Source organism: Schistocerca americana, chromosome 3 (genome assembly GCF_021461395.2).
Source record: "Schistocerca americana isolate TAMUIC-IGC-003095 chromosome 3, iqSchAmer2.1, whole genome shotgun sequence".
Classification (NCBI taxonomy): domain Eukaryota; kingdom Metazoa; phylum Arthropoda; class Insecta; order Orthoptera; family Acrididae; genus Schistocerca; species Schistocerca americana.
This window is the reverse complement of record NC_060121.1, coordinates 293,097,546-293,115,990: the sequence shown is the minus strand read 5'-3', so window position 1 is coordinate 293,115,990 and position 18,445 is coordinate 293,097,546. Positions and strand designations below refer to the sequence as shown.

Genomic DNA, 18,445 nt, shown 5'->3' with positions numbered 1-18,445 from the left:
TCGTCTCCATTGAGCACTTGAAACCAGCATGGATCCATAACGACACCGACATACACGATAATGGATTTGTTTTGCAGGAAACTTCAGAGGCCTGTCCTCTCCCTTCTCCACAAGCTAATCAAACACTCTCTGCAAGTCAAGGCCCCCCTCTTCTATACTTCACACCTGCGAGTGCCAGCAGTAATGAACTAGTGTTTCAAGTGAACTTGAGTCACTATGATGTGCACTCTATAAAAATACAACTTGTGGACACTTTTCTTTTTTTATTTGAAATTCAAAACAATTCTGTGCCATCTGACCAGAAAGACATTAAGCTATTACAGTGCTTCAATGTGGCTCCTGGTACTTCACAAAATGACATTTCAGCCTATGTAGACTCCAATAATGTTTTATTTATAAGAGAAAGCCCCCCCCCCCCACCCCCTTCTCCTTCATCTTCCCCGAATCCTCCTACCCCTATTGCTATCACCCGTGCTGGCCGCACAGTACGGCCACCTCTCAGACTTCAAGATTACGTCATGCCTTAAATGTTTACCTTCCCTGTATCACTTACACCTCATCACTCCTCCTATGTGCTCCGTGCTCCTGGTGGGGGGGGGGGGGGGGGTCGCTCTTTGGAAGAACTGCCAGCTGCCAGAAAATATTAATATCTTTGCTTTTTTGTACTTCGTTTTACTTACTTTGGTTGTTGACTAGTTGGTGTGAGACATTCGTCATGACTGTTACCGTGATTGTTGAAAACTATTTCTTTGTGTTTTGATTTATCTTGTGCAAATAAAAATATTACATAATGAAAGTAAATGGTGTTTTCTGTGTTATAAGTATAACACTCGCCATAGAATCTTAAAGTAATCAGCATGGGACAGTATCCAGCTTATCAATACGTTCTGAGGTTAACCAGCTAAAACTCAAACATACTGATTCAACAGAAGTAGTATTATTAAGAAAAAACAGGTCACATTACACATACACATACATGTGAAGAATCTTTTACCATTTTTAAACTTATTTTTCCATACATGCCTAAATTGTCATAGCAACCAAAATATTATGTTTAAATCACTATTAATCTCAGAATAACTTACGGGTACTTCTCTTAGCGGCTGCTAACTTTTGTTCCATCCAAGTGTCTACTTTCTTTTGTTGTTCTAAGGGATCCTTTGAATGCCTCACGACTGATAAAGAGTTCTGCAACTCCTTTTTAATTTTTTCTTGTTTTTTAGCTGCTTCCTTTTTTTGTAACCATGCAATCCAAGTTTCTTTGCATCGTTTCTCTTTCTTTATTTGGTCCTCTTCCCTGCTCTTCTTCTCCTTTTCTCTTTGTTCTTTTGCTAACTGTCTCTTTTCAGTTTCAAGTTTGTGTTTTTTTCTGTACCATTCCCGCCATGCTTTGTTACCATCAGTGTCATGTTCATCCATATACAGGAAAGTAAAGAAAATATTATTCACTTTACTTTTTCTTTTAATTGTAAAAATTTTCTGCATTAAACAGAAATCATGAAGCTCTGCTCTTTAAGAAGAAATGTGAAGTTCTTCTCTTTAAGCAAAAACACACTGTTGACCAACTAAAAAAAAGGAAACAAAAGAAATCCATTATAGAAAGAATAAGTTAACAGTCAACAAACTTTAATTGGTACTGTGTTTTTGCACGTACTAAAATTACATATGATATTTATTTTATTCCACATTTTGAAAAAGTATTAATCCTACCCTTTACACATTTTGATATAACTGTTGTAAGAAAGGCAATTGAGTATCATAAAATGCACAAAGCTGTTACAAACAGGGAAAGTAATCTAGCAAAACCAAGAGAGATATGTCACTTCATAGCAGGCAGTACTTGGTGTAAGTAATATAGTTAAGCTAACTTGAAAAAAAATATCAATTTAATGTTGTAGTCATATATTATTCAGGAGTGGATAGATTCTTCTTCTACATAGTGTAAATTACAGTTAACACAAAATACTCAGACTTGCTGTTTGTGACTTCCTTTTTGCTCAACATAACTGCTGCTGTTTTTATTCTGTGTTCAGGCAGATAAACTGGTGTAATTCAGAAGTGGTAAACCTGAAGTGGTTGTTGTATAGAGGTCGGATAATAAAATATATCACAAAATTTCATAGTTTACATGAAAACTACTAAAAATTTTACCTATTCCATTTCAATATAATTATATGGGTGAATTGTGTTAGATGTAATGCCATATTGAAACTTCATAACAGATTAAAACTGTGTGCTGGACTGAGACTCAAACTCAAGATCTTTGCCTTTTGTAGGCAAGTACTCTACTGACAGCTGCCCCAGCATTACTCATGACCCATCCTTACAGCTTTACTTCTGCTAGTATCTCATCTCCTACCTTCCAGAGCTCACAGAAGTTCTCCTGTGAAACTTGTAGGACCAGTACTCATGGGAAAAAGGATATTACAGAGAGATAGCTTAAGCATACCCTGGGAGTTGTTTCTAGAACGAAATTTTTACTCTGCAGTGGAGTGTGTGCCCATATGAAACTTGCTGGCAGATTAAAACTTTGTGCTGGACTGGTACTCAGACTCGGAACCTTTGCCTTTCAGTGGCAAGTACTTAACTGACTGAGTCATACATGTAGTTTCATATCAACACACATTCAGCCACAGAGTAAAAATTTCATTCTGAGAACATCCTATGGCTAAGCCACTTCCCTGCAAAATCTTTTCTTCCTGGAGTGCTAGTCCTGTAAGTTTCATGGGAGAACTTCTATGTGATTTGGAAGGTACGATATGTGGTAATGTCAGAAGAAAAGATTCACAGATGGGCCATGAGCCATGTTTGGGTAGCTCAGTCAGTAGAGCACTTCCACATGAAAGGAAAGGTCTTGAGTTTGAGTCTCAGTCCACCACATACTTTTAATCTCCCAGAAAGTTTCAGATCAGTGCACACATTGCTAAAGAGTGAAAAATTAATTCTGTAACACCCTGTTATTTCATTAACATTTCAAGACAGAGAAACAAGGTGTTTGGCAAATGCTGTAATTTTGTTGTGTGGTTAATACTATTAACTACTGAAGCAAACATTGTTTTTCGAATGGGACTGTAATTTTTTAATGGTATTTGACACCTCTTCTAAAGGCAAGTACACTGATATGAAACTTGTTAATTCTGACAATGACATTTTTTTGTACAAGTATCTTAGAAATATGCTACATTGAGAGACCCAAAGGGTGGTATCTTCCATGGCAGCATAACCACTGCTTAGCAGTCCTTTCATACCAGGCTCTGTAGTTGTATCAAAACCTTTTGACTGCTTAATTAGCAGAAAATATGTTGTGTACTGCTGGGCCTACTATCATATGACAGCTCATGTCAGCTTCAGCATTTCTTGCATGCAGTCATGTACACCACTGAGGAAAAATTTTGTATAATACTTGGATAAGATGAATGTTAAAGGCATACTGTCAGAACAGTATGATTGTATGGGGATACCTACCCTAATTATCAGTATTCAATGCACTGGGCAACTGCATGTATTTCAGAACACTAGTGTGAACTGCAAGTTTGAATACCAGAGGAAAAGTAAGATTAGTTGGTTGGTTTAAAAAGGGGGGAAAGGGACCAAACTGCAAGGTCATCAGTCAAAAAGTAAGAGTACTGTAACTGATAGAGCACACAATAAAGCTGTTATGGCTAAAGCACTTATGAACCCACAAGGTGGCATGGGATGTATGTAGGATCTGTCAGAAGAGTGACATTCACATCATGCATTGACATATGTTTCGATCTGGAATGTTGTACAGAATTTTTTCAGTATCCTCTGTCATACTTGAAAGATGATGCTATCTTTTTCAAACATGTGCTCTTTACCAGTGAAGTAATGTTTACCAATAACAGTAATAAAAACTTAATAATAGCAAATTGTGTATCAGAAAATCCTGCTGGCTTCATCAGGCACAGCAGCAACAGCTGTGGAGCCACAATTATGCCAGACAATTGGTGCCAACAAATTGCTGCAGCATGCACCACTGTGTCATCTATTGATGTCCTCTTGTCTATTCATCTGTTACTCAAACAGCAGCTGCAAATTATGGGAAACGGTTTGAACAGCTATTGAAGTAAAGCATTAAATTATGGTCTGTTGAGATAAGTATTTATTTCTTCGGTGATGGATAGTCACCAAATCATTGTAATATGTTTAGTTCATTAACCCGTGTATTCCATTTAATTACAATTTCAGACAGTATTTGTAGCCACACTTATCTGACACAACCAATACGCCATGAAATTATCTCAATCCTTTATGAAACTTTTAGCCACTTTGGACATGACAGATGAGATAATATACATTTTATCCATGGACCAGATGCTTTTTTGTGGAGAACAGACAGACAAAATGTCACTTTCATTCATTCCAAGCATGCTGCAGAAAGCCACAATGCAAGTTTAAATAGTGAACTACATGAGGAAAATGCATGTTTTTCTACAAACACTATTCTCTTAAACATGAAGGCATCCACCTATTTAGAGTAGCTTTCCTACTCACCCTCTCACTGACTAACAGTTAGTATATTGGTATGCATAAAAAAAATTGTAGTTGACCCCTATCTCTGCCTAGAAAAATTAGACTTTTATCTTGGTAGCATTGGCTAATCTTCTTGTAACATATAATAACGGGGCCTGGGATGGTAATTTGACTTAGCATTGTTTATACCACAATAATGGATTCTGGCTGTGTTACCTCTCAATTTTGGCACATTTCTCAAAAACTTTTATGAAAAGTTTAAACCCCAACATCAACAAGAATTATAACAATGTACTCACCTTTTCAAGAGTTTCTAATCCTGTCACAAAAGTGCAACATTCCATTAAACATATTTTGGGTAATATCACAGTATTAACCATGTAACAAAATTGGGCCCAATTCTGAGTACTATTATATGCTTGAAACCTTAATTCAGTATCTTGAACAGTCACAAAATAAAATAGGCATATCTTGTGTGACACTCCATATAATGCATTAATTTTGAAAGTTTTCAACAATCAAACACCACAGAAATTATCCCAAAACAATGGGACAGACAAGAAGAACACATTTCTACATCTACTTTTACATCTACATCCATACTCTACATATCACTTTGAAGTACATGGCAGAATGTACACCCCATTGTACCAGTTATTATGGTTTCTTCCCATTACATTCCTGTATGGAGCATAGGAAGAATGACTGACTGAATGCCTGTGTGCATGCAATAATTATTCTAATCTTATCCTCTAGATACCTATGTGAGAAATACATAGGGGATTGTAATATATTCCTCCAGTCATCAGTTAAAGCCAAATCTTGAAACTTTGGTAGTATACTTTCTCAGGATAGTTTACATCTCTCTTCATGAGTCTTCCAGTTCAGTTCCTTCAGTATCTCTGTGCCACTCTCCCATGGGTCAAACAAACATGTGACCACTCATACCGCCCTTCTCTGAATACGTTCAGTATTCCCTGTTAGTCTTGTTTGGTACGGGTCCTACAAACCTGAGCAACATTCTAGAATCAGTCACATGAGTGATTTGTAAGCAATCTCCTTTGTAGATTGATTGCACTTCCCCAGTATTCTACCAATAAACCAAAATCACCACCTACTTTACACACAACTGAGCCTTTGTGATCATTCTATTTCATTTCCCTACAATGTGTGTAACCCTCGAGTATTTGTATGAGTTGGCAGGTTCCAGCTGTGAATCACTGATGTTATAGTCATAGAATACTATCTTTTTTCATTTTCTGAAGTGCACCATTTTATATTTATGAACATTTAAAGTAAGTTGCCAATCTTTGCACCACTTTGTAATCTTATCAAGATCTGACTGAATATTTATGCAGCTCCTTTCAGACATTACTTCATTATAGATAACTTCATAATCTGCAAAAATTCTGGTGCTGCTATTCTCAACAAAGTCATTAATATACAACACGAACAGCATGGGTCCCAACACACTTCCCTGGGGGACACCTGAAGTTACTTCTATACCTGACAAAGACCCTCCATCCAAGGTAACATGCTGTGTCCTCTTACAAAAAAGCCCTTAATCCAATCATAAATTTCACTTGATATCCCACTATGATCAAAGTTTTGACAATAAGTGTACATATGGTAACGAGTCAAATACTTTTCAGAAATCAAAAAATAATGGATCTACCTGACTGCCTTGATCCAAAGTTTGTTGTGAGAAAAGTATGAGTTGGACTTCATGTGATAGATGTTTTCGGAATCCATTCTGGTTGGCATTGAGGAGGTCATTCTGTTAAAGATACCCCGTTATGTTTGAGCTCAGAATATGTTCTAAGATTCTACAAAAAATTGATATCAAAGATATTGGACGGTAGTTTTGTGAATCATTTGTGCTACCCTTCTTGTAGACGGTTGTGACCTATGCATTTTTTCCATGTACTGGGGATGGTTTTATGTTTGAGGGATTTTCAATACATTATAGCTAAAAGAGGGGGTATCTCAGCCACAAATTCAGCATGGAATCTGACAGGGATTCCATCGAGCCCTGAAACTTTGTTCAGTTTTATTGATTTCAGTTGTTTCTCAACACCACTGACACTAATACTTATTTCACACATATTTTCAGTGGTACAAGGATTACACTGGGGCAGTTTTCCTGGGTTTTCATTCATAAAGAAATGTTTGAAAATAGAGTTAAGCATTTCAGCTTTTGCTTTGATACCCTCAGTTTCAGTTCCCATCTCATTCATTAGGGACTGGACACTAACTTTGGTACTGGTACCACTAACAGCCTTTACATACAATCAGAATTTCTTTAGGTTTTGTGAAATATCATTTGACAACATTCTGCTACAGTAGTCATTGAAGACATCACACATTGCTCTCTTGACAGTCAAATGAGTTCTGTTCAGCATCTCTGTCTGTAACCTTACACTTTGTTTTACACCTATTTTGCAGTAATCTCTGTTTCTTTACAGTGATTGCATACCATGGAGGTTGTCTCCTATTATGAACTGTTCTACTGGATACATACCTATCCAGTGCATGGTCAACTACTCCTTTAACCTCTACATGTTCCTGTCCTGTGCTTAAAATTTCAAGTTTCTCATTGAGGTGTGACACAACAGATTTTTTTATCTAGTTTACTGAACATGTGTATCTTTCTGCCTGTTTCAGTTGTCTTAAAGTGTTTCAGGTTGGCTTCTGTTGTGTGATGGTTTGTTATACTTCACCTCATCCACTAAACACTTAAAGAAGTCGGCACTTGAACACTCCTTTTGTATACAATGAATGTTTCTTACTGAATATTTGGTAACTGTTAAGTATTATTAATGAGGGTCCAGCTAGTCCATGCCCTGAATCTGTGTGCCTTCTTCCTCCAACTTGGCTCAGACTTCACCTCCTTACAGGCTGCAGATACTGCTCCTGAAAATTAACTTCTGTCTCATTCATTCCAATTCATAAATAAGAAGTGAGATTCAATTCACCTTCATATATTATCTTTAAAATTATAAATTTTTGCATGACAAATGAGGACAGCTACTGACTTGTATGCTGCCGCTCTGTAATACGTAGGTAGCAGATCTGATATTCAACTTGTTAATTAACAATTACAATACATTTATTATCTTTGACACTTCATGCTCTTAGATTTCATGCCGCTCCCTCTTCCGAACTGCCTGCTCCATAGAAACCCTATCTCCACCTAAGCAGGTAAGGTCATCTGACTGCTACCCACTTTCGTACTGTCACTGGTTTGTTAGCTCTGGTATCAGCACCTACAATTTAAAACTCCTCCCAACAGTCTCGTGCTCACCACTATTGACTACTCTCAGCCACGAACATCTTTTCTCTGACATACGTATTTAAAGACATGATACCTCTCTTTCAAGGAATGGGATGTATCATTATATATCCCTCCACTGAGAGAAAAGATGTCGTGACTATACATTTAACTTTAATTTATATACAAATTTTACATAAACAGATTTGATTGCTTCTTTGGTTTCTCCATTAATACACATTTCATTATACCTTATCACAAAACTCTCTTTTTTTTGTTTTTTGTTTTTTAGAGAAGGTAAATATTATCTAAATTCTAGGATTAACTGTCAGAGCACTCTGAGATTACATTGTGTCCTCAGAAACTGGTAAATTACTTAACTTTAATAATTTTTATTTAATCAGTCTGGAGGACATGCTCTCTCATCCAGATTCTCTACCCTTATGCGAATAATAATACTCATAACATTTCTCAACACTGCCCTCCCAGGGATTAAGTGCTCTTTCCTGTAACTTCGTATGCTTGCTATCGCGATCTACCTCTTCCCATAAAGCAGTTGGAGTCCTCCCTTCATTGGGTCCATCTGAACCTGATATAAGTTCCTTTCTCTGGAGTAACTTACCCATGAACTCCCACAAAGTGCATCACATAGCTTCCTTACTATTACTTTAAGTACCTTAGTACTTCTCTTTTTCTATCCCTAAAACTGTTTTGATTTACAAGAAGGGTTGTACAATCATAGCCCCTTCCTTCTTGTCATTATGATTATTAAACATTTGTGTGTCCACATTTTTTGCGTCATGCCATTGGTTTTTTGACTTTCCTTCCAGATATTTGGTCACTTGGCAATAATTTTTACTTCTCTTTTCTTTTGAAACTTTTGGTTAAACCTGATATTTTCATGATTCGTATCTTCCTGATTTGGACTATTCTTTGTATTATTCGTGGAATCTAGATTTTCCACAAATGATGACAACTCATTTACAACAGCTGAACTTTGGTACAAAATTTCTTTACGTACATAATAAGGTAGCCATCTCACAAGTACTTTAGATAAATGAACTTCATCCTGTGGGTTGTCTAAATATTTAGATCATATGAAATACCACTCAGTATACTTTTTAAAACTTTCCCACGAACTACTGTAGTGCTTTGAAATGAGCAATTCTAAAGCTAATTTTTCTTGCATCATTTGTCACCGGTATTTACATCTGAATTCTTCTTGAAAATTCTTCCGAGAAGTAAATTCTTCTGAGTGAGCATTCCATCACTCAGTAGCATACTCTACTAGATAACTTAATGCTAAATATTTTTTCCAAGACTCCTCCCATTTTTGAGGTAAAGATCTTGAAAAAACCTGGAAGAAGTATGTTGGGTATACATCTCTGCCAGGTTTAAGATTTGGGAACTGTTTGTATAGGTTCCTGCAGTTGAGTAATTGTAGTTCTTCTAATAAAAGAATTTTATCTAAAAATTTCCCTCTACACTGACATTCTGTGATTTCTTGTCTTATTTTAGCCAACTCATCCCACAGTCATTTAAATTCATTATTTGGATGAGTTATTTCATCCTTGGAATGCTGTACACTACTTAAAGTTTGTGCACTCTCTTGAGATTTTTGATCTACTAAGGCCTGTACTTTCTCCTCCAAACCCATAAAGATATCATATGAAGAAACAGAATCTCCATTCTCACTCCTTTCCTCTAAAAGTTCAGTAGGATTTTGTGCATCTGAGACATGATGCTTTACAAGTTTACATTCCTTTACTGCAAATTCTTACAAACTATCTACATCAGTATGAATTTCGCTAATATGTCCTTGAATTTCATTATGTACAAGGTCGCATTGTTGAAGCATTTCAATTTTGTTTTTAAAAACATTCAACTTATGATCTAGTGTATCTGCCAAACACTCCTCCAAATGCTCAAGTTTCTCATCAAATTGGTCAAATCTGTCATTATTACTATTAAGTATCTCCTCTTTGGATGACTGTATTTTAGAATTAATCTTTTTAAATTGATTTTGTATCTGCTTAGTAAATTCATTGAATTTTTCCAATTTCTTTTCTCCTGGTGTGATCATCTTTCTTGTGATGACAGGCATAAACTAATATTTTACTTCTCATCTCAACATGTTTATCATCTATATTGATATTTTCGATTTTAAAATCAATTGCATTCTACACAAACAACTCTTTAAATTGGTCGCAAGCACAGCTCACTATTAACTTTAGACTGCGTGGTGTTGATGGACTGCTGGCTTCTCATGGCTGTGTGCTGTCAACATGCTGCACATGTGGTTTGCAATCTGCAGATGATTGCGTGCTGCTGACAAACTGCGTGTAGGCTGCAATGTGGCGACTACACATGCATTGCAATCTTTTGACAGCTGCTTGTAGACTGTGTACTGTTGTTAGGTGAATACTGGTTCATTTCTCCCCAACAGATTTTTTCATTTTTCACTCAATTTTACTATTTGTTTCTGATTCAGTTTGTCATCTGTACTGTATAGGATGCCTTTTGTTTTATTCCTGTTGCCCTTGGCAATGCATTTTCTCCTTGGCACTTTCTTACAAAATTCTGAGATTTGGCTTTTTCTTTACACATTACCTGTATTTTAGCTGCTAAGGTCGACACGTGAACTGTTTCACACTGGCATGTACTGTGAGGTGGTTTGTTGTACTTCACCTCACGCACCAAACACTTAAATAATCTCCCTCCTGAACAGTCCTTTTATATGCAATGTATGTTGCTTTCTGAATATTCAGCCACTGTTACATATTATTAATCAGGGTCCAGCTAGTCTGTGCCGTGTATCCATGTGCCTTCTTCCACCATCTTGACTCAGACTTGGCCTCCTTACAGGCTCTGCAGGTAAAGATGCTGGAAATTAATTTCTCATTCTCATTCACCCTCCACATAAATAAGAGGTGAGATTCAATTCACCTTCTTACATTATCTTTAAAATTCCACACAATGCATGATAGATGAGGACAGCTACCAACATGTATACTGCCTCTCTGTACTACGTACATAACATATCTGATGTTCAACTTGATAATTAACAATGACAATACATTTCTTTGGCATTTCACGCTTTTAGATTTCATGGAGCTCTCTGTTCTGCACCATCTGCTCTGTGGAACTCTGTGGGCTTTTAAAAAAAAAAAAAAAAAAAAAAAAAAAAAAAAAAAAAAAAAAAAAAAAAAAAAAAAATTAAAGGTGGCCCTTAACTACGTATCCTCAGACTCAGAGATGAAATACTAAAAGTTTTGGATGGTTTCATTGTCTAGGGGTTGGGTATGTAGTTGCCACATTACGAGCCAAATACTGCTGAGTCTACAGTATACAATATGAATATACACATGAATCGAATGGTCAAAAGTTCCTATCACTCGGCAATTGGGAACTTTGAATGTAACATAGAGATTTATAAATGAAAGATTGCAATTAAATAAAATCTGCAGGTACTATTTCTAATGACTTTAAATGATGAGTATGACACCAGAAGTACCTTTAAGAATGCCGTTTATTACTGCAAAACAGTTACTGGAGTTGATGGTACAGCAATTAAATAAAATGCAAGTTGAATAACTAGGAAACAATAGATTCCTACTTCACGTAATTAGTTATGAGCAACAACATAGCTCGCAAGATATTCACTTCTAAATGCATACTAGGTCTTCACTGCAGAAGCCACGGAAATCTCACAAGTGCACAAGTCGGCACTACGAAATATTTCTATCTCCCGCGACCACGTGCAAACTGTTCTTCACTCTCCAAGTATTTCCTGCGACCGTCCATCGCGCCCTCCTGTCCAGCACACCCCCGTGCCCTCTGCGACCCGATGCTCCTTCCCCACTTCCATACAGTCTCTCCATTGACTTCGGTAGTCACCTACCATAGTAACAAATGCTACGATTGACTAGAGCACTCCCGTCATGTCCCCAAGCCAACGCACACTCACAAACATATTGAAACACATATGAAACACTGGATTTACCTTTAAATAACTTGAAATTAAATAAATATTCCTACTGCTGGACCATAAACGTGTTCTAACACATACTATTAAATACATAAACAGATTAAATAAACAAAATTGAAGGAATAGAAACACAGTACATATTTGACCAATTTCTTCATGAATAGTATATATCAGATATAAACAAAGACATAGACAAATAAATATATTTATAAGTGTATCTGCTACCATTTTTTTGTGTAACTGTAGAGTACTTATGGCCTGACGTGATCAATAGTAATAGGCCACTTTGATCTCCAATAAAATAACTCATGTACCATTCAAGTTACTTGCCTGTAATTCATATCAATTTAGGTTTACACTAATAGCTTTCTAAAGACATGTCAATCGCCAAAACGGATGAACCGTTTGGATTTTGGAAATTCGTTGCTGGCTGTTACTTACAGTCAGATACTAAACTTTAAACTAATAAAGATGTCTGCCATTATGGTTTCACAAAGTCCACCATCTTTGGCACTCACGGCAGACAAATATCCTTTGTCGACACAAAGCACCTTCCTCGACACAGCGTCAACATGAAATTCGTAGACACGTGGGCGGCCTGGACCACGCACTGGGGCTACTCCACTTGCTCCGGCTACTGTTCGGCACCACGCGATTGCTAATGAGGCCCGGCTTGCCAAGCGGCCTGTGCGGCCACACCAACCCCGAACTTAGAATATTTTCAGGGTGCCACAACTCACCCATTACCTCACAACTCCTATCTATATCTCAGCAGGCAGGGTTGTCTGATTACTACCCACATCTGTACGGTCACTGGATCGTTCGCTTTGGTATCAGCAGTTACGGTTTAAACACCTCCCAACAGTGGGTTGCTCACCACTTATTGACTACTCTCTGTCACAAACATCTTTTCTCTGACGTATGTATTTAAGGACGTGATACCTCTAATTCATTGAATGGGATGAATCACTACAGTCCTTTGTGCTTTGGTAATAATTCTTGCCACAATCTCGTCATGGTCACTAATATCAGTTTCAATGTGGAAATCCTCAAAGAGGTGAGATCTATTTGTTACCATTACACCCAAAATATTTTCTTCATGAGGGAGGTAGTTTTCAGAGAACACATTTAGTAATGTTTCACAGGATGCCTTATCATGCCTACCACTAACAAAACTGTAATTTTCCCAGTTAATTGTTAGATGATTAAAGTCTTCACCAGTGATTACAGTATGATTCCGGAACTTAACATACAAGTGAACTGAGGCTTTCTCTAAGGTTTTTGATTACATCAGGAGATGAGTCTGGTGGGTGATAGAAGTTTCCATTTATCATTTCCTATAGAGTCTGCATCTCACATGCAGCTTCAATTTCTTCTTGGTGGATTTGACTTTCTTGTCTACCACGACATCACCTCCATTTCCCATTTGCCTATCCTTCTGATACACATTTAAATTTTCCACCAGAATCTCACTGCTATCAATTTCAGGTTCAAACAAGCTTTCTGTACCTAGTATTACATGATCTTCCATGCTTTCCAGGAGCGCTTCATTTATTTAAAAAGTAGAGTATATGCGTTTTATATTGTGCTGCAACATATCAAAATTATAAATTTTGGAATGGCAGTTTGTAATTTAAACATGTTATTTGAAGCAGAAATAAGAGTTTGTTTAACAGAGATAAAAATATTATGTGATAGTGTCCTTAAATCAATTTGCGTGACAAGGGCAGTAATGCTAGGAACATAACTTACTTTTGATTGACAAGATCAACAACTCACAGGCCCTCATTAAGTTGTATTCTATGGGGAAGCATAACAAAAACTTCGTTAAACAGCCTAATTTTAATAACATGTCTAGACCTAAGAGTGATTTTTGTTGGTATTCCATGAAGGAAATAAATTGTTACAGCATCCTTACATTGTGCTTCTTGATAATAAAATACAAGTCAAGCAAAAGGACACAGCTGGTAATATTTCAAACATCGATTCTTTGAAATTTTAAAGATTTTAACAAAGCAAGGTGGGATCATTGTACCTGAAATGATTTACATAAAGAAATACTGATAATTGAACATCTGTCAAATACATGTGGAGCTAAATTTGTAGTGAGCCAATAGATGTTTTTTTGCAAACTGATACAGCTCATTTAAAAGTCCCCATTCTGCATTTCTTCATAAACATCATACTTCTTCTGAAAGTTTCCAAATTCAAAAATTAGTCATAATTCACATTCTTGTGATCCAGAACAATGGGATCTTAAATAATCCTTATTTCCAACAGTGAGTGCAATAGCTTTGTAGATAAAATTTTAGTGACTCCAAAAATGCTGACTTCTATTAAAAGAGTTTGTAGTTTGTTAATTATTAGATTTGTAAACTTCACTTTTAACAACTTTTGGCAAGCTCTGGGAATCCCCAAGGAATTAAAAATTAATTTGCATGAAACAGTGCCTATAATTTTGCCTTTTTTCTAGTAATACAGGTCATAGTTAAACCAATTTGCTCTTTTGCTTGTTTTCAGAGTTTGCTATCTTTCATCATGTTTATTAATGTGTAATATCAGATTCTGATTTTTATTCTTATGCTTGTCTACAAGCATACAGAACAATCCTTGTTTAACCATCAAAAGTCAACATCTCTGTGTTGTTGGTGGCGAGTCCACATTATATAGTCAACTTAATAACATCTCTCACTGTCTATCAGTCAAGATTTAGAATTATTCTGTGAATCAGTCCACACCTAAAAGTTAAATTGTCAACATCTCTGTGTCACTATCAGCCTCCAAGAAGTACTGTTATTATCTGTAGTCAATAATACAATATGAGAAATGAGGTGTAACTAAAATTAACATCAAGCTATTTGACAGACAGAGCCTGACTGTTGAGAGTATTGTAAACATGTTGCCAGTCTGTCAAAACATTCATAGTGCAGGTGCTGACCCATTATACATAAACTGTTAAAACTATTGACTGCAAGTTGATCATCACTATTTTACTGATGGCAATAAATGTGAAAGGACTGCAAATAGTACAGTGTTGTGTTTGTTGTTTAATAAACTGGTTTCTAAAACAAATTGTAACAAAAAACTGAAGGAACAGCAGAACTACTACCAAGGAAAAGCCCAGGTCAGTAACCTTACAAGCAGGGATAAAAGACAAGAAATGAACAGTTATTTACAACTTGTGGGGTTGGGGGTTGTTTGGGGGAAGAGACCAAACAGCGAGGTCATCGGTCTCATCGTATTAGGGAAGGATGGGGAAGGAAGTCGGCCGTGCCCTTTCAAAGGAACCATCCCGGCATTTGCCTGGAGTGATTTAGGGAAATCACGGAAAACCTACATCAGGATGGCCGGACGCGGGATTGAACCGTCGTCCTCCCGAATGCGAGTCCAGTGTGCTAACCACTGCGCCACCTCGCTTGGTTTTACAACTTGTACTGAAACTACATTGCAGTTATAAAAATTGAAGGACTTGAAGGGGAAGCAGTAGTTGAGAAGGGAATGAAACAGGGTAACAGCCTATCACTGATGTTATTCAATCTGTCTCTTGAACAAGCAGTAAAAGAAATCAAGAAGAAATTTGGAAAGGGAGAAGAAATAAAATTTTGAAGTTCGCCAATGACTGTAATTCTGTCAGAGACAGCAAAGGACTGTGAAGCACAGCTGAAAGAATGGATAATGTTCTGAATATCAACAAAAGTAAAACAAGGGTAACGGAATGTAGTGGAATTAAATTGAGTGATGATGATGGAATTACATTAGGAAATGAGAAAGTAAAAGTAATACACGAGTTTTGCTATTTTGGCTGAAGTGAAGAGGACATCTAATGCTGACTGGCTTCAGCAAGAAAAGCATTTTTGAAAAAGAGAAATTTGTTAACATCTAATACAAATTTATGTGTTAGGAAGAGTTTTCCAAAGGTATTTGTTTGGAGTGTAGGCTTGTATAGAAGTGAAATGTGGACGATAAGCAGTTCAGACAAGCAGAGAATTGAAGTTTTTCAAATGTAGTGCTACAGAAGAATGCTGAAGATTAGGTGGGTAGATAAAAAAAAAAAAAAAATTGTGACACACCATCACTACACAACGGTATGCCCTTAGGCATCAAGGATTAGCCAGTTTGGTAACTGGGGGGAAGTTTGGAGGGTAAAAGTTGTAGAGGGAGACCTAAGCATGAATAAAGAAGCAGGTTAAAATGGATGTACCCTGCAGTAGTTATTCAGAGATGAAGAAGCTTGCACAAGATCGACTAGTGTGGAGACCTGCCTTGAACTAATCTTCAGACCACAGGAACAAGAAATAGCTACTAGAGAAAGACTTAACTTTAGAAGATAGAAGTGAATGAGCTATTCCTAGCTTTTTTAAGAAAAAGGGATAGATTTGGGAAGGAGTGGTGGTAGGGCACTCAGACCCCCAGGCTGAGAGGGATCAACCAACACACACACACACACACACACACACACACACATACCTCTAAGGCAGCTACATTGTGCCAGATGAATACACAGTGACAGGAGTGCAGTTCTACTGGTACACTGTGGTTAGTGCTTGTATCAGGTACAGTGTGTAAGGGGATAAAGATGATGTGGAGTGGGAAGAAGGGTTGGGGGAGTGTGGTGTATGGCTCGAAGGGAGACAGCAAGTTCATAAGGTAGGAATACAACACATCAGCTCTGGTTAGTTCAGGCAGTCCGTGACGACGATGACGAGTGGATTGGGAGACGGCAGAACAGAGGAAAGGGAGACTGTGGAGAAGAGGGTGTGTGCTGAAAGGATCTAAATGACACAGTTGTGAAGCAGCCATTGAAATCAAGCACATTGTGCTCAGCAGCACGTTTTTTCACCACTGTATTGATAACTCTGCTCTTGGCCTCCCCAGTCCTTCTAAACTGGTATTCTGTTGTCCACCCAACCTACTCAATATTCTTGTCCATCACTACACCACACACAACCCCTTGCTACATTGCCACATCCCTGTGGAAGACCCAGGTGCAAGATCTGATTCACAGGCTTATCCTATCCAATCACAGGGAGAGATACCTGTGACAGTAGCCAAGCCGTATATCAACTCAGTTGCAATTTCTGCACAGCAGTTTACATGGGCATGGCAACCAGTCTACAGTCAACCCAAATAATAGGTCACTAACAAACTTTGACAAAGAAGAGAGTTGACTACCCTGTGACAATAACGTTGTTGAGCACAACATTCTCGATTTGAGTGGCTGCTTCACACAACCCATGCCATCTGAATAATTCCCTCCTGCACTAGCTTTTCTGAACTACATAGATGGGAGTTATCCTTGCAACATATCCTTCACAGCATGACTAATCATAAAGGTAGGGACCTTGGGGTAGTGGTAACGGTCTGGGAATCTCATACAGTTTGCCAAGGTTATTGCAAAAGTTAGGAGAATGACTGTGTATAGTGTGTGAAGGCAGCAATGGACAGATTATCTCATTTCAGGGCTTAACTTAAAGAAATAATAGCCTTGACATAGTAATGTATTGAGGCATTTGAGACCTGGTAAGTCCTGGGTGACAAGGGGGTGCTTCTCAGTTGTTTGGAAGTGGCAGCTATATTTGTCAGAAGGAGACAGCACAGGAGATTTGTCTGTGGACAAGATCTGTGGGGTAATGACAGGTTGATGAAAGCCTGGGAGAGCTTGTTGTTCAGGTGTTACGGGACTCAAGTGTGTGTGTTAGGGGTTCACTGTCAGAACAGATACACTTATCACATATTCCTACGCTGCAGGAAAAGGAATGTTTGATGTGGAAGGGGTGGCAGCTGTTGAAATTGAGGTACAGTTGCTCATTGGTTGGTTTGATATGAACTAAGATTTGAATATGTGCTTCAATAAGGAAGAGGTCAATGTTAAGAAAGGTAGCTTTGTATTTGACAAAGGACCATGTGAAACTGAGTTAAGAGGAGAAGTTAAGCTGATGCAGAAAGTGGAGGAGTTCTTTACCATGAGTTCAGATCATAAAGGTGTAACCAACAGATCTATACAAAGCCAAAGGGCCTAGTTTTTGGGTGTTGAGAGATATCTTTACCACAGTATGGGTGATCGTGATTCCCTAGATTCATTTTTAGGTATTGCCCTTGCAGGTGATGTAGGTACAGTTATGGATGAATTTGTCTTGGTGACAATAAATGAGTTTTAGGAAGACTTTCAAGTGGGTTTTGGGAGAACTAGTGTTCAAAACCCACATCCTTTCGTCTTTCCCTCTTTCCTGATGAAGCAACTGTGGGTTGCGAAAGCTGAGGGAAAGACGACAGGGTGTGGGTTTTAAGGGAGAGGGTAAGGAGTCATTCCAATCCCAGGAGCAGAAAGACTTACCTTAGGGGGAAAAAAGGACAGGTATACAATCGCGCGCACACACACACACACACGTATCCATCCGCACATACACATACATGTGTGTGTGTGTGTGTGTGTGTGTGTGTGTGTGTGTGCGCGCGCGAGTGTATACCTGTCCTTTTTTCCCCCTAAGGTAAGTCTTTCTCCTCCCGGGATTGGAATGACTCCTTACCCTCTCCCTTAAAACCTACATCCTTTCGTCTTTCCCTCTCCTTCCCTCTTTCCTGATGAAGCAACCGTTTGTTGCGAAAGCTTGAATTTTGTGTGTATGTTTGTGTGTCTATCGACCTGCCAGCACTTTCGTTTGTTGTCACATTATATATATATAAAAACAAAG

At 37.8% G+C, this 18,445-nt stretch overlaps 1 protein-coding gene across 4 annotated transcripts in view; it reads right to left on the bottom strand.

The window, feature by feature from the left end:
• Positions 1 to 18,445, bottom strand: part of LOC124606828 (stress response protein NST1-like) — an 86,634-nt gene that overhangs the window by 58,477 nt on the left and 9,712 nt on the right. For all 4 annotated transcript variants that reach the window (XM_047138899.1, XM_047138902.1, XM_047138900.1 and 1 more), the window contains one exon: positions 1,086 to 1,565. In XM_047138899.1, coding sequence (XP_046994855.1) covers positions 1,086 to 1,485 — 400 coding nt within the window. In that variant the 5' untranslated portion in view covers positions 1,486 to 1,565. The remainder of the gene's footprint in view (positions 1 to 1,085; positions 1,566 to 18,445) is intronic.